The 27,500-nt window shown below is 34.6% G+C and overlaps 1 protein-coding gene across 2 annotated transcripts in view; it reads right to left on the bottom strand.

Moving 5' to 3' along the window:
• The window catches only part of LOC115211023, a 607,449-nt gene that overhangs the window by 9,744 nt on the left and 570,205 nt on the right, over positions 1-27,500 (bottom strand). For both annotated transcript variants that reach the window (XM_036502309.1, XM_029779870.2), the window contains one exon: positions 6,722-6,781. In XM_036502309.1, coding sequence (XP_036358202.1) covers positions 6,722-6,781 — 60 coding nt within the window. The remainder of the gene's footprint in view (positions 1-6,721; positions 6,782-27,500) is intronic.

The raw sequence follows: 27,500 nt of genomic DNA, 5'->3' as shown, positions 1-27,500 counted from the left end.
TACTTGACTGAGGAAATAAGGCCACGAATGACCCGTCTTTTTTTACCTCTCCTTCTAATTGTTGTTTCTCTTGTCCGCCTTTGTATCGTCTATTTGTATGAGTGTTTTATTGTCCTCTATTGTGTTTTTGTTCCATTTTTTATATTTATATTCTTTTATTCTTTTGTTTCAGTTATTTGACTGCGGCCATGCTGGAGCACCGCCTTTAGTCTAGCAAATTACCCCCAGGACTTATTTTTGCAAGCCTAGTAATTATTCTATCGGGCTCTTTTAACGAACCAATAAGTTACGGAGACATAAACACACCAGCGTCGGTTGTCAGACGATGTTGTGGGGACAAACAGAGACACATAAACACATACACACACACATATATATACGATGGGCTTCTTTCAGTTTCCATCAGCCAAATCCACTAACCAGGCTTTGGTTGGCCCGAGGCTATAGTAGAAGACAATTGCCCAAGAGATTGAACCCGGAACCATGTAGCTGGCAAGCAAACTACTTACCACAGCCACTCCTGCGACAATATATATATATATATATATATATATTATATATATATATATATATATATATATATCTTATAGAAGGAGCTTCTACAGGACTAGAACTGTTTCATTCAAAAGAAATCATCTCCTGATGATTTCTTTTGAATGAAACAGTTCTAGTCCTGTAGAAGCTCCTTCTATAAAATAAATTAATTTACTCTGCTATGTATTGAGTACCTTATTTACTGTGGTTAACCCCGACTCAACCCGGGACCTACATATATATATATATATATATATATATATATATATATATATATATATACCACCGTGATCACCGTGACCGAGCAGGCTATCAGATGTTTCTACACATCGCTGGTCACAATGCGCTTCGCATTGTTTTAGCCTTCAAATGACGCCACCCCGCTGGCTAAGCGAGCAGGTCAATATATATGTATGTATGTATGTATGTATGTATGTATGTATGTATGTATGTATGTATGTATGTATGTATATATACATATGTATTTATATAGCTTTTAAATTCGTTTATGGTAACGTTAGGGTTATGCAAATAAAGCTCCTATTTCATTATGCTGGCTATCGTCTAATAATGCTGATTAGTATGTCAGTTTTTCGGGGTTGCATCATGGTTATACCGATATAATGTAGGATAAATATAACAACAATAATTCTAGAATGGAATATATAAATGTTTAATACATCGCTACGCGCGTTTTCACCTGATTTTAACATTAGAGTTAGTATCCTTGTGATCAGTACAGTATAGATTGTATTATCCGCGGGCATTTAGTTGATCATCATCATTGATTCATTTCATCATTCTGCATTCCGGGATGAATCACAGAGGGATGTTTATCCCTTCTTGCCAGTATGAAGAATAAACATCCCTCTGTGATTCATCTAATAATGCACCTGATGAAATGAATCAATGATGATGATCAACCGGACTATACCGTACTAATCCCAAGGGTACCAACTTTGAAGTTCAAATCATGTTATTTGTGTAAACGCGTATATCGATGTATTAAATATTTATAAATTTCACCCTATTATTGTTGTTGTTGTTGTTGTTGTTGTTGTTGTTGGTGGTGGTGGTGGTGGGTTTTTGTTGTTGTTATTATACATGCAGGGTTTGCCAAAAGTCATGTAAAGTGTCTTGTTAGGGCCTCTTTTGTGTATAAATGTACACTAATTTTATATGAATAATATGTTGTCTATTGAGTATTTTATGCATGCTAACCACTGGTAGGAAAATTCTCTAATTTTCCTACCCTATATATATATATATATATATATATATGGGATGACATTTCCACAACAAAAATAATAGACATACACACACACTCACATATACACATACACGCACCCACAAGCACACACACACACAAACACACACACACACACACACAAACACACGCACAAACACATCCTTGTGTGTCGGAATGGAATGCATGACTGAATGGTTTTGTAACTTGGTTTCGAAACACGTGCTTTCGAGTTCAGTCCCACTGCGCGGCACTTTGGTCAGCTTCAACTATAGTCCCGGACAGACCAATTCCTTGTGAGTGAATTTGGAAGACGGAGAAAGAGAAGAAGAAGAAGAAGAAGAAGAAGAAGAAGAAGAAGAAGAAGAAGAAGAAGAAGAAGAAGAAGAAGAAGAAGAAGAAGAAGAAGAAGAAGAATTGATCTGAATATTTACAGATTACGAAAGGATAGAAGGCAAAGTTGACCTCGGGAGAACTTGAACTGTGAGCGAGAGACTCGGAACAAATACAAGAACACTTTGTACCCAGGCTCCCAAGATTTGCATCTTGCTGATGCGTGTGTGTGTGAGTGTGCGTGTACTGTAATTAATTATTTTTGATATGCAAATGTCACCCCGGAGTTATATTTCTTTCTATAAATAAACAAGCCTTGAATATAAAGACAGTCTTTAAACAAATAAATGTCGTGCGCAAAATCGATCTCGAAGTAACGCCTGTTATCTATATTATTCATAAATGAAACAGTTGTCTGTACATTGTTGTCCAAGACATTTTAATCTTGCATTAAATTCATTGAAATATATAAGTAATTATTGGAATAGTATTATAGTATATCCTATTCTGCATTGTTATAAAGTAGATATGATGTTTACTTATATTAACTCTGTTCAAATTCAGATGAATATTGTTCAATGTCAATAAATATAATAACCAAAACTTCACATTTATCGATTACGTTTCCGGAATAGAAAAAATTTGTTTTGTTTAATGCATTGCCTAATTAATCATAGTATCTTGATACAAGCGAACATTAATTTTCAAGAAGAATGAGAATTTAATGGACAGAAAAAAATATGAGAAAAAAATCAATAGCAAACGATAATATCTTATTTTAATTTTCTTATATCAGAGAATCAGGAAACGAGAAGCTATAACTTGAGAATATTCAAGATGTTTTCTCGGGGAATGAATAATATATAAAAGTTTGTTGTGTACAACTGATGAGGGTTCAGCAATTTCTTACAGAACAACCTGATTTTTTTCATAGTCTTGAAATGCCTGTGCTGTCTTCATCTAATCGACATTGCCTATACAGATGCACGGTGTGTTACACATCAGAAGTGGAAGTGATCGCAGAGCGACGTAAAATGAAGTATTTTGTTCAAGAACACAACGCATTGCCCGGTCCTGGAATCGAGACGACACCCTCTCAATAGTGTGTGATACATCCTAACCATTTGGCCAGTTGCCTTCATACATCAAACAGAATATTTATTAAAAATACTTGCAGAAACTTTTGAACTCAACTAGTTATAAAGATGAAGACAGTTGCATATTTCAAAAAGACTAACAAGGTACATATAACTGGACGAGTAACAAAAAAATCAGTAGTGTCTACACTACAAAAGTTCAAATTTAATAACTTTTCCTTCCAAATTCCTTCAAATTTTCCATTATCGCAATTTTCGTGTGGATTATTGATCAACCATTTGTTTAAATCATTATGACCTTCCTGATTCCTTAAACAATAGCCTCGTTGCTCACACGTGACCATCGTCCATCTTTCTTTTCCTCACGTAACCATCTTTCTTTTCCTGCTCGGACGTTCAAAATGATGGACGTGTTCTCTCTCTCTCTTCTATCTTTTCTCTTTCTCCCAGCGTTCACTATTTTCTTCTCGTTCTGGTCTAACGACCCTCCATATTTGTTTTCGTCGAGTTTCCTTGTATGTCTCCACTGTCATGTTTTTGTTCCCAAATTTGACCCCCCCCCCACACACATCATAAATCCAAAATTTTATTTTAGAATTTATGGGAGCAACTGTCTTTGAAGACTCATATTGTCGTTGAATGCTTGAAATGGGAGGTAGATAGACAGCCGACAACTAATGAAGGGTCCTTTCTCTGTGTTTACTTGTCCTGTATATATATATATATATACAATTTAATTTACGACTAATTTTATATGAGTTAGAGCTCCAAGTAGATTATCATTATACAGTTATCTTTCAGTATAGTGGTTAGTCAACCACTAGTGTTACTAGTTTTCGTATAGAGAGCATATGTAGGGGAAAATTAAGAGAAACATAAGTATAAATGATTAGTTCCTACGTACGTTTGGAACTCGACAGTACACGTTTCAAGTGCATTTGGATAGTTAATCGCAATGGATCATCAGTGGAACACTTTATTACATTCTTACACATCTTTGTAACAGAGTGTATTCTGTTACAGATCTTGGAACATGTAATGCTGAGTTCCAAACTACTGCAATGGTCAAACATACGTAGCAACCAATAATTTATCAAAGTATCGACCATCAGATGCTGTTACACACCGCTGGTCACAATGCGCTTCCAATTTATTTTTGATTGGTCAAAAAAACTTTTTCATCTTGACCCAAATTGCTTGACCAGGCAAAATCGGATTCCAACTGCCTTTACCGATCTCTTCGTTAGCACATTTATGTTTTCCCATAGATAGATAGATAGATAGATAGATATATTCCAAATTGAAGACTTGTATATTATGTAATGTTTTAGGAGTATAATGGATGCGGATGCGGACTATTTTACAAGCACTCCAGCGCAGTTAGAAAGTTAACTGTTCTCTTAAAAATAGAAAAAACTAGAATGCACATGTGCAGAAGCTGATTAGTATAGGTGGAATGGCGACATACTTGAAAGGGAAATATACTCACTTAAAACTGTGAAGCAATTTATTGGTTAAAACATTACAATAGCATTTTTATGGTCGACACGAAAATATAAACTGATATAACACCAAAGATGTACACAAGGCAATTACCTAGGGCTGATCACAATACAGCAACTCATGCAGATGTAAAGCAAATTATTAGAAAATACTAGATTCGAGTGAGTGTGAGTAAATGTTTTATGAAGCTTGTGTCGGCAAATTAGTAACGTTTCAAGAGAAATACATTTATTAGATTTTGTATAACATTCAGCTGAAATTTGTGACACGAAATATTAGTACTTCAGTTCTAAAAGCTTGATAAAATTACTTGTATGTATGTATGTATGTATGTATGTATGTATGTATGTATGTATGTATGTATGTATGTATGTATGTATGTATGTATGTATGTTGTGGCGACAGTTACGATACCCCCTGTGAGAATAGACTTGACCGAACGACTATAGATAGTAGCGGTTTGAGTTGGCATTAATCGCAGTAAGTCGTAAGGCGTCGTTTTGGTAGTTTGTTGGAATATCGTTTGTTGGTTCGTGCATAGTTCGTGGAGAGTTTGTTGGATTGTTACGTTGCTGCTACCCTGCTTCTTTATATGTTTTATTGTTACAACACGGTTATAGTATAAACAACTATCATCATAAATAGTGGTGATGCTACAATGATTAACGACGAGTAATTAATTATGTTACAATATTGGCAACGAGGATTCGAAGCTCATGCAAGTCAGCTAACAAATTTTTGAGATACAAAGTTGTTAATGATGTAAGACTTATTAGCTTCTATGATACAGTTGCAATAACAGCAACAAGAGCAGCAACAAGAGTTGCAGAAATAACCACTTCAGCAACAAGAAAACAACAGTTATGTCTTAAGAAGTCCGGAAAAAATATTCGTTTTTGTCCGACAGCGTATCGAACTCTATAACAGAATTCAGTTATGACCCAGGTGGGGGTTAAACGTTTGCTGCGCACTTTAGAAGGTACGAAGAAATCTTCAGGAAAGATTGCAAGTCGTGGACGGATAACGAAAATGTAAGACTATTATTACGCAAATTAGCGCTGAATGAACATGGAAAATATTGTAATTTCATACTACTCCAAAAAACTAGTGGAATTTGTTCCCAGGAAACAGTCTAACTACAATCAAAAATATTCAGTGAAAAGAGTTCCCTATTTAACACTCGATGGGAGTGTTGGAACCCAGTTAAAAGAGAGGATGAAGACTTTGTGACGTATGCCGCGATCGTAAACAGAATGTGTGAAACGTTTAAACTTAAGGAACTAACTCCTTATATGTTTAAGAGCCTCATTTTTGTATAAGGGCTTACGGGAAACAAAGATGCGGAAATACGTGCAAGAATTCTACAAAACTTGGACAAGCGAACCAAAGTTTAACCCAACAAACAGTTGCTGAAGAGTGTCAAAGAATGGTAAACTTACGTCAGGACGTAAAGAAAATTGAATTACAAGTGTGCCGACCAGGAAGGTATAGACAAAAAAAACACATTAAGATCAAACATATCGACATATATATATAGATGTATATACATATATATGTATACATACACACACACAGACACACACACACACAACACACACACACACACACATATATATATATATATTATATATATATATATATATATATATATATATATATATATATACATATACATATATATGTACATATATATATATATACATACATATATATGTATATATACATATGTATATATATATATATATATATATATATATATATATATAATATATGTATACACACACATATATGTATATACACAGACATGCATTCATGTGTATATATATATATATATATATATATTATATATATATATATATATATATATATAATATATATATATATATATATATAATGATTTGTGTCTATCTAAATAAATAAAAGATGATAGTATCACTACTGATTCAGTGTGGCCCAACAGGTATGGATTGAACGGCAAAGAAAAAACGTGTAATGAAATTATTCTCACCTATTGCACTCATTAGTAATGGCAGAAGCAGCAGAGCCCCTATGAACACGGTTACCGTCCCTGCAAAGTATATAAGAATACAATAGTTTAAATATATCATAACAGACTTCCAAATATCTAATTAGCAAAATGTTACTATCTCAGTCGAGAATAAATATATATGCATAGATAAATATCAATTTTATGAGAAAGCGCGAATTTAATTATTTAACATTTACAATCATATAATACTAGCAAAATCGTTAGTAGTCCGCGCAAAATGCTTAGCGGTATTTTGTAATTTTTTGAGTTCAAATTCCGCCGAGGTCGACTTTAGCTTCCGTCCTTTCAAGGTCGATGAAATAAGTACTAGTTGAACCCTGGTGTCAATGTAATTGCCTTTGTCAAGTGTCTTCTACTATAACCTAAGGCCGGCCAAAGCCTGGTAAGTGGGTTTGGTAGACGGAAACTGAAAGAAGCCCGTCGTATGTATATATATATATGTATATATATGAATGAGTGTGTTTGTTATTTGTGTCTGTGTTTGACCCCATCATCGCTTGACAACCGATGTTGGTGTGTTTACGTCCCCGTCACTTAGCGGTTCGGCAAAAGGAGCCGATAGCATAAGTGCTAGACTTACGAAGAATAAGTCCTGGGGTCGATTTGTTCGACTAAAGGAGTTGCTTCAGCGTGGCCGCAGTCAAATGACTGAAAGAAGTAAAAGAATAAAAGAATATATATATATATATATATATATATATATAGATATATATATATATATATATATATATATAGATAGATAGATAGATAGATAGATACATACATACATACATACATACATACATACATACATACATAGGTGGATAATTTTTACTTTTAGATTCATACCGCTCGCCTCTGCTTCGTATACTATTTAAGAACGTTGAATAACGTTCTTGAAAGAAATAAGAAAGAACGTATCAAGCCCTATTTAATAATAGACAATATAAATGTGGGTTGGTCGATTGGTTGGTTGGTTGGCTGGTTGGTTGGTTGCTAAGGTTTTACATCGAATAAAGATATGGGAGAGAGTAAAGACGCAGAGAGAATTAACTTTAGAAGTACTGGATGGGTGTACATACCTGGCTTGGTGGCAGGTAAGAGTAAAAAAGGTGCGTCACATACACACATGAAAAGACTTATAGATACAGAAAAGTAGAGGGTAAAAAGAGAATAAATAAATAATTTGTGGGGAGCTATAGAAATGACAAATTTGCTTTATTTGATAAAATTGAAATTGTTGCCACCCATGGTAGCAAATGTTACCCGTATATGACGGTAACACGTCTGTAGCTATTATCAAAAAGAAAGCGGTGAAGTATTTAAATGGAATCATAATTAGCATTATAATCTAATCACTTCTGAAGGATATGAAATATTAGTCTCAATATTTGGTACTAGACCAGCAATTTCGGGGCTGGGGGTAAGTCGATAACATCGACGTCAATGATCAACTGGTACATATTTTATGGACCACGATGGGATAAAAGGCAAAGTCGGCGTCGGCGGCATTTGAACTCAGAACGTAGAGAGGGACAAATTAATGTTAAGCGTTTTTCATCATAAAGGTTTCCAGATAGGTATGAAGTAAAGAAGAGTTCTTGAAAGATCTGCAACGTATTTCTCCAAGGTATGTGTGTAAAGAAAAAAATGTAACGTAACACACAAACACTATGATACGCCGACAGCAAAACTGAATTCATGATAACGTATCGATTCCACCATGTTTCCTCCACAATGTTGATACATCAGACTTAATTTTCTTAATGTGTTGAAAGTTGTTTAAATTAAGAAATTTTAATTAAAATTAAAAATGAATTGCTTGTTTTACGGAACGGAGCATGCAAAGGAATGATTTAAATGTCATATTTAAAAATATCTTTGATTCCATCAAAATTTGACATTTGCGTGACTTTTCTAATGAGAGATACTCATAAACGGTAGATTAACCGTATTAACAGGAAAAGAAGGGATACATTTTTGTTAAGAAGAGATACAGAAAACTATAATTTGCTGTCAAATATACGCTCGTACATCAGAGCCGATGCATTGTTGTTAAACTGACAGTGTTATATAATAGCTGGTATTTCAAGTAGACGATTACGTATTCAAATGAAAACCTAGACACAAACATACAGAAATAGAAAAAAAATTAATCATGGAAAACACAAACACAAACTCAAGCACGCATAGTCAAACACATATACACACATATGCACGTACACACATATGCACATACAAGCGCGCACACACACACATACGCACTGGCAAACCCATATTTGCACACACGACTTGGCACACACGTATTCATCTTCTGAGATTTTATACCGATATCTTTTCTCACAATACTTTCCAAAGTTTCTAATTATAACTGAACAGTAATCGTAAAAGCTCACACACACACACACAAACATACATACATATATATATATATATTATATATATATATATATATATATACGCATGTGTGCACATAAACACACGCACAAACATATACATACATACATACATACATATATATATATATATATATATATATATATATATATATATATATATATTATATATATATATGTGTGTGTGTGTGTGTGTGTGTGTGTATATACGCATATGTGCACATAAACACACGCACAGACATATATATATATATATATATATATATATATATATATATATATATATATATATATGTATATATATATATATGTGCGTGTGTGTGTGTGTGTACACGCAAATATATGATGCAGAGAGTTATGTGCTGTCTATAGTTATTGATAGTTTAGTTTCCATAGCGTTACTTACAACAGTTCGTCTGTTGGAACCTAAAATTGAATACTTTATTAATAGATTCTACGATGAAAACTTTTACATCATCCAAAATGTGATTCATTCTTTTTATTTCCACAACAACTTTTTGTTTTTTTTGTTCTTTTTTCTCTCCATATTCTTCTTTGCATCCACCTTTCTTGCTCTCCTCACGATTCATTAGTCTCACATAATCTTACTTTTTCTCTGTATTTATTTCTTCCGCTGTCACCATTATGTCTATCATACCGCATTCAAGAGTTATACATTTTTTTTGTCTCTATCCATTTACACATTCTTACCACCCTTGATGCCTCCCTAGTTATGCCATACATTCTCTTATTTTCTCTTCCCTGTCTACAACAAATACACACAATCCGCATTCACTCATCCTTCCACACATGCAATCCCAGTATATGCTCTTTTAATTACTTCTACTTCCTATAGCCACGACAATACTTTCCTCAAACCACTTCTTTATTATTCTCTAATATTCTCATATTTTTCTTCCTACTCTGCATTCTCCCAACTTCTTCATATTCCTGCATGCAATATTTTCATCTACTCTTCTTCCTTAATCTCTTTATCTTCCCAATCTTCGTTCATACATCACCTAAATACACCCTTACCTATCCTCTCTTTTTAGACATCAATCCCCTTTTAAAACTGCACGAGATATTGAAATAGAATTATATTAAAAGCAATGAATGTATCTTAATTGAAAAGTAAAATTTTTGAGGAAAAATTACACATCAAGTTTTCATTCACCAATCAACATTCCCTGTTTTATATCATTCCCTCACAACCTTCACCAATACAACCTTTAGTTCCTTGCCTAAAAAATCGATTAATACACTTTCGTCGACTATTGAAAAGAGAAGTTTAAGTATTCTCGTTTGTTTTCATTGCTATATTTTATTTCCTGTTGTTGTTCATGTGGTTGTTGAAGTTGGTTTTCATTCAGCTACACAAGAGAGTTTGAAGAAAATGGATTCTGATGGTTGAGAATGTAAAAAATAAGCAGCTATGACCATCCCAACAATTATAGGAACTCAATAACGTTCCAAAATTTGGTACGAGGCCAGCAATTTCGAGGGAGGGGTAAATCGATTATATCAACTTCAGTGCTCAAGTGGTACTTATTTTATTGATCCCGAAAGTTTGAAAGGCAAAGTCAATCTCGGGGGAATTTGAATTCAGAATGTAAAGACGGACGATATGCCGCTAAACATTTTGCTCGGTGTGCTAATGGTTCTACCGGCCTGCCACCTTACGTACGTTAGAGTACTCCTTTCTACTATAGGCACAAGGCCTGAAATTTTAAGCAAAGGGATATCCGGTTGCATGTACCCTTGTGTTTAACTGCTACTTATTTTATCGACCAAGAAAGGATAAAAGGCAAAGTCGATCTCGACGGAATTTGAACTTAAAACGGAAAGACAGACGGACGAAATAGCACAAAGCATTTTGCCCAGCGCAGTAACAACCTGCCAGCTTACCACATGAGCGTATGTCAGAATATTAACCAATGTTCAATTTTCTGGAAACAACGCTGAGTCTCGTCCTAAAAGAAAAGTGCCTACCCATTTAAAACGCTCCACAGGAGTGCATTTTTCTCATGCATATTAGTCAGAATTTGAAAATTTATTAGAATTTCAGATTTCAGTATCATATATTCTACACATAAAACAACACCAAATTCTAAAAGAGCAACAACAACAACAAACTCAACAACATCCACAAGAACAACATCAACCACGAAGTATTACCTCTAAAGTTTAGTTATATTCACGTTCTGATACTACGTATTTTCTTTCGTTGCTATGCTAAACTTAATCTACAGTTAAGCGAACTTCCTTTCACAGCATAACAATAATAATAATAATAATAATAATAATAATAATAATAATAATAATGATAATAATAATAATAATAATAATAATAATAATAATAATAATAATAATAATACTTTTTGTGCTCCTGGTTCGTTGTTTTGCTTTGTTGTTTGTGTTTATAAATTATAAATCCCCATCTTACCCTCACCACCGCTGTTCTTGCTCGTATTTTGCCTTCAGGATTTATATTTACCGCGTTGATGCAGAACAAACCCGGATTACACGGATACTGGATTTGTCATACGATACTAACAAAACAAGCTAACTTTGTTCCCGGAGCTATAAAATGGTTATGAAAACTAAAATTCCTTATGAGAAATTTCATCCTGCATTTACTAATAATGTGGATTTTTGTAAAAAAAAAATAATAAAATAAAATAAAACGTATGTGTGTATATGTAAATTATGATACTGAGGATGACGACGACAATGAAGATGAAGAGAAAACGAAGAAAAAGAAGAAGGGGAAGAAAAAAGATGAAGAAGAAAAAGCATATGATGATGATGAGGAGGAGGAGGAGGAGGAGGGGGAGGAGGAAGAGGCGGGGGAGGCGGGGGAGGAGGAGGTGGGGGAGGTGGTGGAGGCGGTGGAGGTGGTGGCGGTGGTGGATGAGGAGGTGGAGCAGGTGGTGGTGGTGGAGGTGGAGGCGGTGGCTGTGGGGGAGGGGGAGGAGGAGGAAGTGGAGGTGGGGGAGGAGGAGGAAGTGAAGGTGGGGCAGGAGGAGGAAGTGGAGGTGGGGGAGGAGGAGGAGGAGGATATAGTGAAGGGAATAATGGGGTTGAGGATGATGAGAAAGGTGAAGGAAGATGCGGTGAAGAAGAGCAGGGAGTTGATAGAAGGGAATGAGAAGGGATAAGAGGCTAGGGAAGATGTTGGGGGAAAAGGATGAGATGATAAAAGTGATAATAATTCAAATGATGACGATGCGGATTATGATGGTGTTGGTAGTGATTTTGCTTCTGCTGCTGCTGCTGCTGCTGATGATGATGATGATTATGATGGTGATGACGATGATAGAGCGGTAAATTGGCATAATTGTTTGACCATTGGAAAAAGTATCTTGCAATATTTTATCCGGTTCTCTACATTCTGTGTTCTGTGTTCGTCCTTTCATTGAGAGGCTGGTAAAGTTCCAGTCAAGAAGTAGGATCGATGATATCAGCCAACTCCCTCCCCTGGATTTCACACTAAAATTGATGATGATGATACTAGCGGTGGCGGTGATGGTGGTGGTGGTGGTGGTAGTGGTGGAGAGGAGAAATCGAACGGCAAAAATAAATTTACAATACAACAAAATAAAGATGCACAATTGATACGAAAGGCAAAATAAGGAATATAATGCGGAGCTATATGTATATAACTCCGCGACTTTCAATTCAACCTCTTCCTTCTGGTCATTTTCACAAGTGAAACCGTTAATCCAGACACATTTTTTTATCCTCCCTAAATTCTTTTTCTCTCTCCGTTTTCTTTCCCTCATTCCTTTCTGTCGAAGGGCCTATGTTCGAAACGTCAAAGGCTTTTCCATCTTTCCTGAGCGTCACACTAATACACCTTGTTTGTGGTTCCTTCACCTGAGTATATTTTATGTTTTTTTTGTACATTTGAACTATGTAACCCCCCCCCCCACACACACACATGCATTAAACAAATATATATCGTTTTTAGTGGTGGTGCTCAAAGTAAATATAGCTATAAATAATAGCGTGTAAATATTGGATTAAAGAAAAATCGCTGAATGGTAAACGTCGATGGCTGTACGTGAGACTGGAATTCACATCTGTGAATATCACTGACGTTCTCCCATTGTACCAAAACAATCCATCGGATTTCTCCATCTACTTTAGAAGCTTTGCTCCTTCCAACGAGAATTGTATGTTGCTTACGTCATAGCCATTAAGGAATTTCAAGAGATATGAGAAAATCGTTTTTTACAGTGGAACTCGAAGTAGATAATGCTTTAGATAATAGCGTATAAATATTAGGTTGGAAAACAATGCTTGGATGGAAAAAGCCAAAGGAAAACTGCTTGGATGGAAAACGTCAGTAGAAGATGCAAATGTTTTTCAACCCCAACATCTATATTTACATGTTATCATTTATCTACTACGAGTCACATTACTAAAAAGCTATTTATTTCATCTCTCGAAGTTTCTAAATTGTAATGATACAAGCATTAGATAGAATAATAGACAAAAAAAAAAAACAGACAGACGAAAAGACAGAGAGAGAGAGAGAAAAAACAGACAGACAGATAGATAAACAGGCATACATACATACAGACACATACATACATACATTCAGACAGACATACATACAGATAGATAAACAGATATACAGACAGACAGACAAACAGATACATAGATAGTTAGATAGAAAATAGACTGACAGACAAACAGATAGATAGATAGATAGATAGATAGATAGATAGATAGATAGTTAGACAGACAGATGTCTACATATATAAATATACAGACACACGTGTGTGTATGTGTGTTGAAATGTGTATAATGTGATAGATAACACTGTACAACAAAAATGCACATGATTTCGACTACAGAGATGAGAATAACGTTTTCTTGGATAGTTTTATGCATAGAACAGAAAAATGGCAACCTTTTCTCACGGAATGACTCTAGTTTATGGTAACTCTAGTTTATGGTACTTTTTCGGATTTTCGGAGAAAAAAATCTATAAAATACCTATAAATATTTAATTATATTGTTAATTGGAATACAAATTGCATTAAAATGCTAAGAGGGCAGTGTGGAAGTCACCCAGACAAATTTTGTTATATCTGTGGTACTGTGACATTCCAGAAGAATGCAAGAAACATTACACCGTTGGTAAAAAAGCAGTATTGCTTAAATGTTGATGTGGAGGTAGGAGACCAAGATAAAAGTTGAGTACCACATATCTGTAATACAACATGTACTAATGGTCTTTCAAATTAGTTTTTGGGAAAGTGAAGAAGTATGAAGTTTAGTGTTCCAATGATTTGGCGCGAACCACATGACCACCATTCTTACTGCTATTTCTATCTTGGAGATGTTAAAGCTGTGTTTTATTTGCATTAAACCTAGCATATATTTATCTAAATATACTTATTTATATTCGATACATTAAATATAGGAAATGCTATAATATAATTTATTTTCTTAACAGTTATAACAACGGGGAGTGCTTCGTCGGGAATTTATCCGAATATGAAATCCGCCATTCGACTTGAGCCTCTTTCGGCCAGCGTTCCGATACCTGCGGTGCCAGCAAAAATGGCTTTATCCGATACTAGTGAAGCAACAGAGAATTGTGAACAAGATAAATTGTATGTGCCTGCATCAGAACAGTCCAGACTAAAACCCCTAGTACAGGATGAGTTAAATGATCTTGTTCGGGATTAACGAAAATGCAAAGCAAGTTACTGGCTTCTAGGTTAAAGGTAACTCAAGATGTCAGTATTACAAAATTTCGAAACCGTACAGATGGTTTAATAGAAAAAGTTGAATGAATAGCAGCTTGTGCTATTGTAAAAATATACTGGGACTCTTTGAAGAGCTTGACTTAAATAAGACCGTAGTGAGTGGAGGTTATTCATAGACGCTTCGGTTTATAGTACTAAAGCTGTGCTAATGCACATAGGTAATAAACTTCCGTCAATTACTGTAGCTCTTTCTGTTGTTCTAAAGGAAACGTACGAAAATTTATCGCTCATATTAGATAGTATAAGATATAATGAGCATAAATGGCTGATTTGTGCAGACTCGACATTTGTTGCGATTGCAAGTGGCTTACAGGCTGGGTTTATTAAGTACATGTGCTTTATGTGTCAATGGGACAGCCGTGCAAGGAGAACATTACATCCGTAGTGAATAGCCATTGAGAAATGAATTAGAAATAGGTTCACATAACGTTATACGTGAACCACTCGTTCCTAAGGAAAACATAATTTTGTCTCCATTGCATATTAAATTAGGCCTTATCAAACAATTTATCAAGAAGTTAAATCTAGAAGAGCCACTTGAAAGCTAAGTTTCCCAAACCAAGCCATGTGAAAATCAATGAAAGGGTGTTTGTCGATCCCCAGATTCAGCAACTTTTAACCGACGATAATTTTGAAAATACGTTAAATGTTTTGCTATTGGATCCATGACAAAGTTTCAGAAATGTATGTAATGGTCTACTTGGGAAGTACAGAGCAGCCTACTATGAAGTACTTGCAGAAAACCATTAGGGTGTATTATGTCGTTAAAAGTTCACTATTTGTATTCGCATCTAGCTTTATTTCCTCAGCATGCAGCAGACGTTAGCGACGAACATGGTGAGAGATCAACCAAGAGGTAAGTCAAATGGAAACTCGATATAAGGGGAAGTGCAGTCCCGCCATGCTTGCTGACTTTTGCTGGTTTCTTCAGAGAGATAGACCTGATGCTATACATAGAAAGAAACATAAATATTGTACTAAAAATATATATGTTCCTCCTTTAATTATTAATGCAAATAACGTATCTACTATTAATAACAGCCCATTTTGCAGAAAACTCGCTTTAATTCTTGGAAAAAATGTTATTTTCACAGAAAACGGCCCACTTTAAAGCAAAAGCATACCATTTAGTGACGGCCCACTTTTACGAATCCCTGGAGTCATTTCATGAAACACGGAGTTTATTTTCGTTATCTATGGTAAATACTGTTCCAGAAAGTGATGTTTTCTTTATAGCAAATTCATTGTTGTACAGTGTAATTAGTCGGAGATTTCGACAATGCAGTGAATGATCGCTAGCAAAGAAAAGACACGGCAACCGGAGTCGAGAATGTTATAATTTTCCGCAAAGAAATATTTACCCCAATATATATCCACATGATGCTATATCAAGCACATTAAATAGAATACTAACGTAGGTCAGAAATAACTTCTAAGTGACTTACAATTCCAAAGGCTTTAGGAAAACCTTCTACTCCTTTTCTCCCTACTCTCAAATAGATTGAGAACCGCAAAACATTGAGGTCTTGGATTCTATCCCTTTGCGGGGTAACTTGAACAAATGTCGCTTTTATAGCTTCAGATCGACTCATTTGTTGTGAGTGAAATTGTTTAGACAGAAAATCTACTGAAGCCCGTCAGGTAGATAATACCTGTAATTCAAACGGTACAGTTTTGCCACACTCAACGTGTGATGCTACATGTGACTTATGTTAAGGTTACACATGTCTCTAAAATGCTCAACCAGTTACACGTAAATTCAAGGACAGATAATTTAGACGATGGAACAACTGAATTTTAATTGCTGGCCTGGGCTCAAAACACTACCATCATAACAAGAAAAAATAGCACCAACAAACAATATATATAAAAGCGTAATATTGAATCAATAAGAAGCCTCTCGAGGTCTGCATGCCAGAAATAACAACCTAAAATACATTCTAAACAAAGATATATCAAATAACAAAAAATCATATATTCTTGATTTATTAAAATTATCTCCAACTCTAGAGGATGGCAACTGAGACCAAGTCCATATGAGAAGAGGAGAAGAGTTTCTCCAAAGTTGACATGCCACTACGTATCATTTAAAAACAAGTGTGGTAGATACGTTGCACAATACAGCCACTAATATACAAAATACTAGATGGTCATTCCAAGAATACCTTTAGTCATTAATTTACTCCATTTGTGTTGACAAAGGGTTAAGCAACAACAACAACAACAAAGACAGCAACAAAATCAATATCTATAATTTCCAACAGATAATTCATCTAGAAGGAAATGGAAATTTGTCAGAATGGGATTTACAGATGTAAACCCATCAGTCATTGCACAAGTACAGTATTTGCAACTGCATGGTTTGGTATGGTGTACCATGTTTTCGTTCATTGTTTTAGATGCTGATATAATCTCGAGCAGACACAAATATCTTTTCAGCCCTTCTAATGGATTATACAGGATGTAACAACGGGAGTGAGAGGGGGGCTGATCTCAGTACTTGACAGGTACTTCATTTTACAGAACTAGAAAGGGTGAAAGGCAAAGTAGACTTTGGCCAGTTTGAACACAGAACGTAGAAACCCGGAGGAAATACTGCAAGGTATTTTTCCAAAGCGCTAACGATTACAGCTGAGTAGAGTTAAGCAATGTGAAATGAAGCAGCTTTCTCAAGGACACCACACACCTCCCAGTATGGAAATTAAAACCATGATATTATGATCGTGAGCATAACCACTAGATCATGCATCTTCACTAAGTAGCTATTGAAGACAAAACAAAAGCTACAACCTCAGTGTAGCATGGATCGATTACCGATACGTCTTTGACAGCATATTACATTCTTAGATATTGGAGAAAATGTACATAAACAATCCAGTTTAAGATGTATCAAGGAGATATACCTAAGGACTGTTGGTAATCACATCGTTCAAAATGGAAAATATTAACACAATAAAATAAAGATGGAGTAATAACATTTTTTTTGAAAACTTACTCTATTACTTGTTTCAGTCATTTGACTGCGGCCATGCTGGAGCACCGCCTTTAGTCGAGCAAATCGATCCAGGACTTATTCTTTGTACGTCTAGTATTTATTCTATCGATCTCTTTTGTCGAACCGCTAAGTTATGTGGACGTAAACACACCACCATCGGTTGTCAAGCGCTGTTGGGGGAGGGGGGGCAAACAGACACACAAACATACACATACACACGCACACACACACACACACACACACACACACACACACACACACACACACACATATTTATATATACGACGGGCTTCTTTCAGTTTTCGTCTCCCAAATCCACTCACAAAGCTTTGGTCGGCCCGAGGCTATAGTAGAAAACATTTGCCCAAGGTGGCACGCAGTGGGACTGAACCCGGAACCATGTGGTTGGTAAGCAAGCTACTTACCACACAGCCACTCCTTTTTTTTTTTTTGCAGAGTAACCTCTTGGACCCTACCGATATTTTATGTATCGCTGACTCTACTAATGTACTTGCTGAATCAAATTTTCCAAAATTACAAATGGAATGGAAAATTATAAAATATTTTGTTAGTTAAGTACGACGTAGTATTCTAATATTAGTGGGACAAAAAGGATTACAACATAACTTATCAATTGAAATAATATTTGTAATGATAAGAAAATATTTAACGGCAATTATTTTCACTATAGGGTAAAGGGAGAGAACAGTCAAAATTCAAACAATCAAAATTTAAAACCAGTTGAAGCGAGTTAAATCTTTGCAAGGAATGATGACAACACTGGGAGTATTTCGAGCTTATTAAACATTGTCATGGAAGGATAATCAACCAGCTCTTAGAATGAATTACGATGATATAATTAATGCGTGATAATTATTCACTTATAAAGCAATGACATTAGAAATATCTCATGGATGGCTCCTGCGTGGAGGACATGTAATTAAGTGTAGGCTAACATATTTAGTGTAGTGAACTAAAACAATATTCTAACTAACGACAAGAAAAATCCATTAGCACTAATGACAATTTTTTGTCAAGAAAAGTAAAGGAGATGACTTCGAAATTAAATTTGAATAAAAATGAATTGTATGATATCTTTATTCAATATGAAACTAACTGAATGTCTTTTCTTCATGAAAAACTCAGTCTTATTCTTTAATCACAAAGGTCGTTACTTCGTCTTCAAACAATGGAAACGAACTGCTTTTGAAGAAAACAAACTTAATTTCTAATGGCGCAGACTACGAAATATATCCCGTTAGTTACGATACATCTCACCAAATTTATGACATAACTCGCGAATATCAGCAACATAAGGTCTGTTTAACTGAAAAAGTTTTATTTAGTTCAAAGCACTGAACTAAAAGTAATTTATAGATTTGGAAAACACACAGAGGAAAATATTCCTGCATAATTGGCCCATTGGATGGCCTACACGTTTCCAGAGAAGCGTAACTGCACGCAACATTTTATGCCAGTACTCCGGTCGTTTTTAGTTGTGTACATCCCCACACCCTCTGTGTCTAATTGATAACTCAGTGCATTACACTGGTCACCATAGAGAGTATTATATAAATATATTAAATAGAAAATATCTTACATTTAAAATTATCTTAAAATTAAGTGATGCAACTCTCTTGAAACAGCTTCGTAGATAGGAAGCATGCTATGAATATGCATGATGTATTTATGAGCACGTGCATTTTCTAGTGTAATATAAATTTGTCGCCTTTGCCGGATCTTCACAAATTTTCATGAATTCAAATGAAGATTTTCTAACATTTGGCAATTTTCTTTAAAGCTATTTCATTATAACGTTTTTAAAAATATTACGTTTTATCATTTTACCTCTTCAGTAGAGTGCCAATTTAATACATCTATGGCATCATGGCAACATAGTATGGCGTACAACATTACAAACCAGTGGCTTTCTGTTTTTAATGCAATGAAATTATTCCTACATCGAAACTTCTCGTTCTTCAATATAATATGAATATGCTTGCCAATACTAATTAACTTTATTCCATTGAACACTTTAGCTCTTTGCATATATTTACTGAATATAATTCTCTATATCTGCGCCGTGACTATCTTTTAATTCCCGCTAAGTACGTTGGCTTTATATCATTTCCAGGCTGCAGTTTTTCCCATCATATTTCTTGAGCACATTTCTCTTTATAACTTTTCTTACGCCTGAAATTTTCAGCTAAACTTGTAAATACAAAACTTATGCAAGCTGTCGTCACAGGTCTTCCATTCTGAATCTTGCAGGTGTGAATAAACGTTATTTTAGATCGTAGATTTAATCATTCAGTAGCTTTTTAATCACCAAACATCCTGCGTTTTCAAAATATTTTGTTATTCAATCTCAACTTGGAACCAACTTGTTGCATTTCAAATAATCCAGAGTAAAGTAAAGTCAGTTATCCTGAATCGCATTCTTTCCACTTTATAGTAAATTTAAATGAAAGATGTAATGGATTAATTTTATAATAAAAGAAACGGGAAGAATTTATTGTCTCATGGCACATACTTTTAGACTATGTAGAAAATCTGGTTATGTTCTATGTTCTATGGCTCCCATGTTTTATGTGGTCAGAAATATTTCTAAAGTTTCCAGACCAGGAAATAGATAGGAAGTTGATTCCTTCAGATAATTATATTAATCGACTGCTATAGTGGATTTAGCGTAAACAGTAAGCAAAAAAAGAGTTGAAATTTGAAATGCTGACAATATATATGCGTTTTATTTGACTTGGACACTGAGGTCTCATCACTCTCATGTACGTCCTCTTGAAGGTATTAATAGTAACGTGTATAATTGATAATCTGCTATCACAAAAAAAAAAATTAAATTAAAAGAAAAAACAAAACAAGAGATATTTGGACTAGCGTGTAGGAATTTCAGGTAATATAATTTCTCTCGAAAAGTATTTAACCTCGAAGAACAACGCAAAATGGAACAAACTGTTCTTACATTCCCAGGGCGAGGATAGAGATCAAAACATTATAATAATAGTAATAATAAAATTATTGTATATAGTGCTCAATAATTCTCAATATTGTTCAGTGCCGTTAAGCATTTTTAGATCATAGAAAAGATTATTGATATTATCGACACTAGGATGGAAGTCCCTTGCTACATTCAGTGTTTCTGTACTTGGTGATTCTTGATGAAGAATTCAGTTTTGTATGAGATTATAATTACTCAAGACTGAAGCTTAAGGCGATCTCTTACTGTGTTTATCTATTTTAATGAAGATGGATATGATAATTGAAATGATGATCATGTTCTCAGAGTACTTTGGCAAAACGTTTTTATTGTTAAGACCCACAGAAGTCCTGCAAGGAAAGACCTACTATCAAAATCAATCCAGTCGACATCATCCTATATTCTTTCGAAAACATATGTCAATCCCCATTCTAAAAATGTTAGTCTGTGATAAGAGTGAGATCTGGCTACTTTTCTAGAAAATTAAACAAACTTGTTATAGCTTCTTTGATTCATGAGTAAAGCGTTGTTATATATGACGAAATTGCTGTGATTTAGTAATTCAATCCTCAGCGATTTGGAATCACCGACTGAAGAGAAATGAAACGAGATTAAATAACCCTGACTTTCAGCATTAAGTTAGATCTTTATCATATTTAAATATAATTCACATTTTCACCCGTTCATATGTCATATAACAGTGATAGCTATTCAAGTGAACAATTATATTAATATTTTGCCTCAACTCAAATTGTATTCAAACAATTGTCTAAAAGATTTCTGTTCAAAATATTCAAGTTAAATATAACAGCAGGATGGCAATTATATTCTAGTTGAAATATTTATTAACTTGTATATAACTGATAACATGAGTTATTTCCTCTAGTTATAGACAAGATCCTGCTGGGATCTTGTCTATAAAACAGACAGCTGTGCTGATTGGATAAATAATCATTGCAAAACCATACAATAGGAATTATTTTATTAATATATATACATAAGGAGAGATAAATTGATAGATAGAGACAGACAGATAGTTAGACAAACGGATGGATAGATAGATAGATAGATAGATAGATAGATAGATAGATAGATAGATAGATAGATAGATAGAATAATAGATTGATAGATGGATACATGGATAGATGGATGGATAGATAGATAGATAGATAGATGGATTGATAGATAGACAGACAGACAGACAGACAGACAGACAGATATATATATATATAGATAGAGAGATAGATAGATAGATATATAGATATATAGATAGATAGATAGATAGATAGATAGATAGATAGATAGATAGATAGATAGATATGTATATAATAAACTTTTCAGGATTTCAGAGATTGGGGAGATGAAGACGGTATTAGACTGAAAAGGCGGCGAGCTGGCAGAAACGTTAGTACGCCGGGCGAAATGCTCAGCGGTATTTCATCTGCCGCTACATTCTGAGTTCAAATTCCGCCGAGGTCGACTTTGCCTTTCATCCTTTCGGGCTCGATTAAATAAGTACCAGATCCTCACTGGGGTCGATATAATCGACTTATTCCGTTTGTCTGTCCTTGTTTGTCCCTTCTGTGTTTAGCCCCTTGTGGGTAGTAAAGAAATGAGTATTAGGCTGAAAACCTTCCCAGATGCTTGCAACAAATTATACTCCATTACGGTACTCAAAGGTTATGTGGTCTTGGATGATGGATTAAGCCTATAATTCAAGAAGAACAATTCCCTGCTAACTTCCACACAATTTTTATAAAACAAATTTCACACACAAAATGCTTTAGTCGATACTAAGTGATATAAAATAGTAGCTTGAAGTGCTGCGTAATGGATTAAACTCAAACCACGTACATATCAAATGAGTTCTTTGAACAGCCAACCATGCTTGTGATAATGTTTACCATGAGGAAATTATTTTAAAGATACAATCTCAAAATGAAAATCGCTTTCAAATCACCTGCCCTTAGTGAGTGTTTTTTTTTAACAAAATTATACTAGAAATCGACTGTCGAATGTATCAAGAGTTCGGGCCCTTTTGAGATGAGGTAATATAAAAATTGTAAGTTATTGGATTTTGATATAATTGAGGTAAATTAAGGCAGCGAGTTTGAAAAATCGTTAGTACGCCAGGGCAAAATGCTTAGCTCAAATATCGAATTCGACTTTGCCATTCATCCAGTTAAGTACCGGGGTCGATGTAATTGACTTGCACCCTGCCTCGAAATTGCTGGCCTTGTGCTGAAGTTTAAGACCAGTATAGCTCAGTTAAGGTAACATCAATTCACTTCCTATTAAGATGACGCTACACACAGATTCAAAACATAATTAAATCATGTATTGAAAGATTGTCGAAGCTTACTAAATTTCAATACTCTGAGTTTAATTTAAAACTGCTGTACTCTAACAGTGTACACCTATTTATTTATTTTATTTATCTATTTCATCTAGTTTCAGCTCACGAGCTGTGGCCATGCTGGAGCACCGCCATGGTAAAGTAATGAACTTTCATATAACTGACTGAAATAATTTGGAGATAAACTGTAAATGAAGTAAGTGTACTTCGTTCGCTTAAAAAAAAAAAACAGAAAAAAAATTCACGAGATGTTGAATAATCTAGAATGATGGGGATATTATTTGCTGAAACCAAAAACAAATCTAAAATTTATAAGCAATCAATAATGGCAATTTAATGGTTCCTGATACCATCAAATCACTATTATTATTGCATCGATATTTACACAAGTTTTATTCTTGAACACATTCAAACAAACCGCTAGATTGAACCAACTTATTGTATGCATGCTTGTGCGCGTGGTGTGTGTGTGTGTGTGTGTGTGTATGTGTGTGTATGTGTGTGTGTGTTTGTGCTTGCGCGTTAATGTTTGTGTTTCTGCATGCATTGTTGCCAGAACACAACCTACAGCTTTTAACCCCTAGATTTTTTTTTCACTAACCTCGGGGTAAAAGTTTTCATGGAAGAATCAACAAACATTTTCAGCATTTATGTGTTTATGGCTATAGAAAAACAGAATCGCATAAAAATACACACACAATATAAGCTTGTGTGTATTCTTAAGTGCTAACATTAATTTTATGAATACACCTATATATAAGGTTTATAAATCCAAACATACATGCATATATGATATTATATATATATATATATATATATATATATATATACACACATATATATATATATATACACGTATATCCTTACATATATACATATGTATACATATATAATACATATATGCATACATTGATACTTACATGCATACATGCATAAATACATGCATATATATATATATATATATATATATATATATATATATATATATATATATATATATATATATGTACAAACGTATGTATGTATTCATTCTATATGAAAAGTAAGTTTCCTCCATTGTGTCATTATTTAGAAGCATTTTCCCCGAGGCAGAACCTAAATAGGTGTTGAATCATAACTTTTTCATAATGATAGGAAATATCCATTCTAATCAAAGCGTTAGAATTTAATATCACCAAAATGTACTTTGGAAAAAAGTTGATGTTAAAAGCCAAAAGATAGAAAATGTGTTATATAGATAAAAGCTATGATCGATCTCTTGTTTGTTCAATATTCAAGGTTTCATACTCAAAATGATAATTAGATAAAGGACGTTGCGATGATAAGCTTGGGGCATCATTCGCAAGCACTATTGCAAACTTAATCTCCGAAGGAAAAGATTAACTACCACTTGAAAACGACTGGGCATTTCAAGCGCACTTAAATGATTTTTAAAGAGTCGAAGAAAACCATTATAAATATGGCGGGTCAGGAGCAGGACAGATTTGATGTGTTTCTTTCGCAATTGATCGATATCATCGATCCTTATCTATAGAATAACCACATCACAATTCAGTTCTTCTGCCTGACTCTCATTCTTTTTGTCTCTCCCGCTCCCAGTCTATCTTTCTCACTTTCTTTCCATAGCCCATTTAAGTATATTTTCTCTCTAAAGAAATAAAAATAAAACACGTGAATTTGTTTATGAGGCACTTAAGTACACTATCTTACGCACATGTCATTAACATAAAGTGATTATTAGTCACGCCATATAAACTGTATTTTTAAGATTTACTGCCAGAGTAAATCTTCAGAGACAGTGCAAGTTAATATCTTGAAACAATCTAGCATATTTTGTTTATATTTCCTTTTATCTATGTTGATAATAACAAGAACATGAAATACTGGCTTTACTGTACAGGCTACAGCAACTTACGACTGTAATTGTTTCGAAAACTCGGAAACGGCATAACACGTAAAATCTTTGTAAAATGTTTATCAGCCTATATATGTTTAAATAAATGGCTTTTGCTTATTTTGACATGTATTTTATTTGATTTTCCACTTCAGTATTAGCTTTTAGTTTTTTTAAACTTTTATGTTTTTAAGTATGGTAGCCGAGACCGACGTAAAGTCGGATAAAACGACGAAAGTTGAGGGGTTCTTTTTCCCTCAATAATTTCTTCAAAAAACCATGTAACTCAAAACAACCTAAGATGATGTACGCCTGCATATCGCAAGCTGGGGTATAGAAACTATATATATTTATTACGTTAAATGGAATTGTGTACAGTTTTGGAGCACGAAGTAACGTAGTGTGAAGGCACATGGTTAGGGATTAGGATGTTTCGCTCACAATCGTAAAATTGTGATTTTGATTACGGGATTGGGTTGTATGTTGTATTCGGGAGCGAAACGTTTCATGTCAAGCATCTACAGCTCACTCAGCTCTGTACGAGTTTCGTCAATAGCTGCGAGCTTAAACTTGAGAGGGACCGGAGTCCCGTTAACCGGGAACGGTTGTAATTTCAGTTAATTAATCACCTTGGAAACCGGATTAAGTTCCGGCTTTATGAGTCCTAGGCCTCATGACAGACCTAAAGTTATGTCTAAATAACATAATAAACAAGTTAGATTGAGGAAAATGGTTATCATGATTGTACGCCATCTCTCTTCGATCAATGTGTCCCATCACATACTCGACCAGTTCAACTGAATTTAAAAAGAAATTAACGGGGAGAAAAACCTTAACTTAAGTCGATTTATCCGACTTTACGTCGGTTTCAGCGAACATAAAACATATAAGTTTAAAAAAACATGTAAAGTGGAAAGTCAAATAAAATACAGTTGAAAATATGTACAAACTATTTACAAAAACAGATGTATGCTAACCATTAGCAATTATCGAAACCATTTGTGAGAATTGTAACCCGTGAAGCTAAGATAGCAATTCATTCTGCTCCTTAATACACATATATTCTTTATTATTCTTAATAGATACATTTTCACACACACACACACACACACACACACACACACACACACACACACACACACACACACACACACACACACACACACACACACACACACACACACACACTCACACACACACACATAGACATACGCACACAAACACGCACACATACACCTTTAAGCATATGATATGTTAGCTTACACACGCACAAATACACATATATGTAATATGTATGTGTGTATATATATATATAGTATGTATATTTATGTAAACATACACATACACACATGGCACATACATACGTATATATACGACATATCAACCTGTTACAACACAGAAGACATTTTGGCTATAACAGCAACAGGTGTACATGTTTATAGCCTATTGGAACACAAAGCTTTGTTTTCGCTGCTGTATGATATATGACTTTGCAGGAATACCAGAACTTTTTCAAAACCACATGCATCCGTAATGCATGAGCCAACACCCACACACTGTATATGAGTGTCTTTTATATTACAGTAACCACAAGGGAACAAATTTACGGAGCTATATTTGGTATCGTCTTACCAGGAAGAATACAAACTATGCAAACTTTCAAATGTCGAATGCCAAAACGCTTATAATTTGCTGTCCTGAGAATGGTCTGAAATTTTGAATGACCACTTGGATCCCACTATGCAATTATATATCCTTTGTCTTTATTTTTTGTGTACTCACATATGCAGAACAAAATAATACATGGAGAAAGTTTGTAAAGATAATTAAGAATGTAAATTTGTACAAATTAATATAAAATCTCAAAAATAAAATTTATACAAAAATAAAATGAGGTACTTAAAAGCATGTCCATTTTACAGAATACAAATTTGCATTTAGCTGTACTTAGGATTACAAAAATTAGAAACCAATGAGTTTATTTTGGAGTACTCGTCGATTTCTGTTGCAAGTGAGTGAGTCGAAGTTGTTGACTGCTTCACTTATTTCAGTAGTGAGATTCATAGCAGCCTTAGCTGTGGGTCTGAAATCCTAAAAAGACTTGGACGAGCCGGTGCAGTTGTGAACTCATTGAGCCAGGGTGTTTGGAACTGTCGATATCTGAACAGCAGGATATTGGCTCAGGTACTTAGGTCTCTGGTCCTTAGGCCCTTCCTGTCCTGCTTTATACTTGTGAAGCTTGGACATTCTCCGGGGCCCTTAGGAACAGCCTGAACACCTTTGGTACCAGGATGCTTCTCAGGATTATGGGTTACCATTGGTCAGATCTTTTATCCGGT

The sequence above is a fragment of the Octopus sinensis genome, linkage group LG4 (genome assembly GCF_006345805.1).
Source record: "Octopus sinensis linkage group LG4, ASM634580v1, whole genome shotgun sequence".
Taxonomy (NCBI): Eukaryota; Metazoa; Mollusca; class Cephalopoda; order Octopoda; family Octopodidae; genus Octopus; species Octopus sinensis.
Note: the sequence above shows the minus strand (reverse complement) of the source record. Positions and strands in the feature narration are given on the sequence as shown.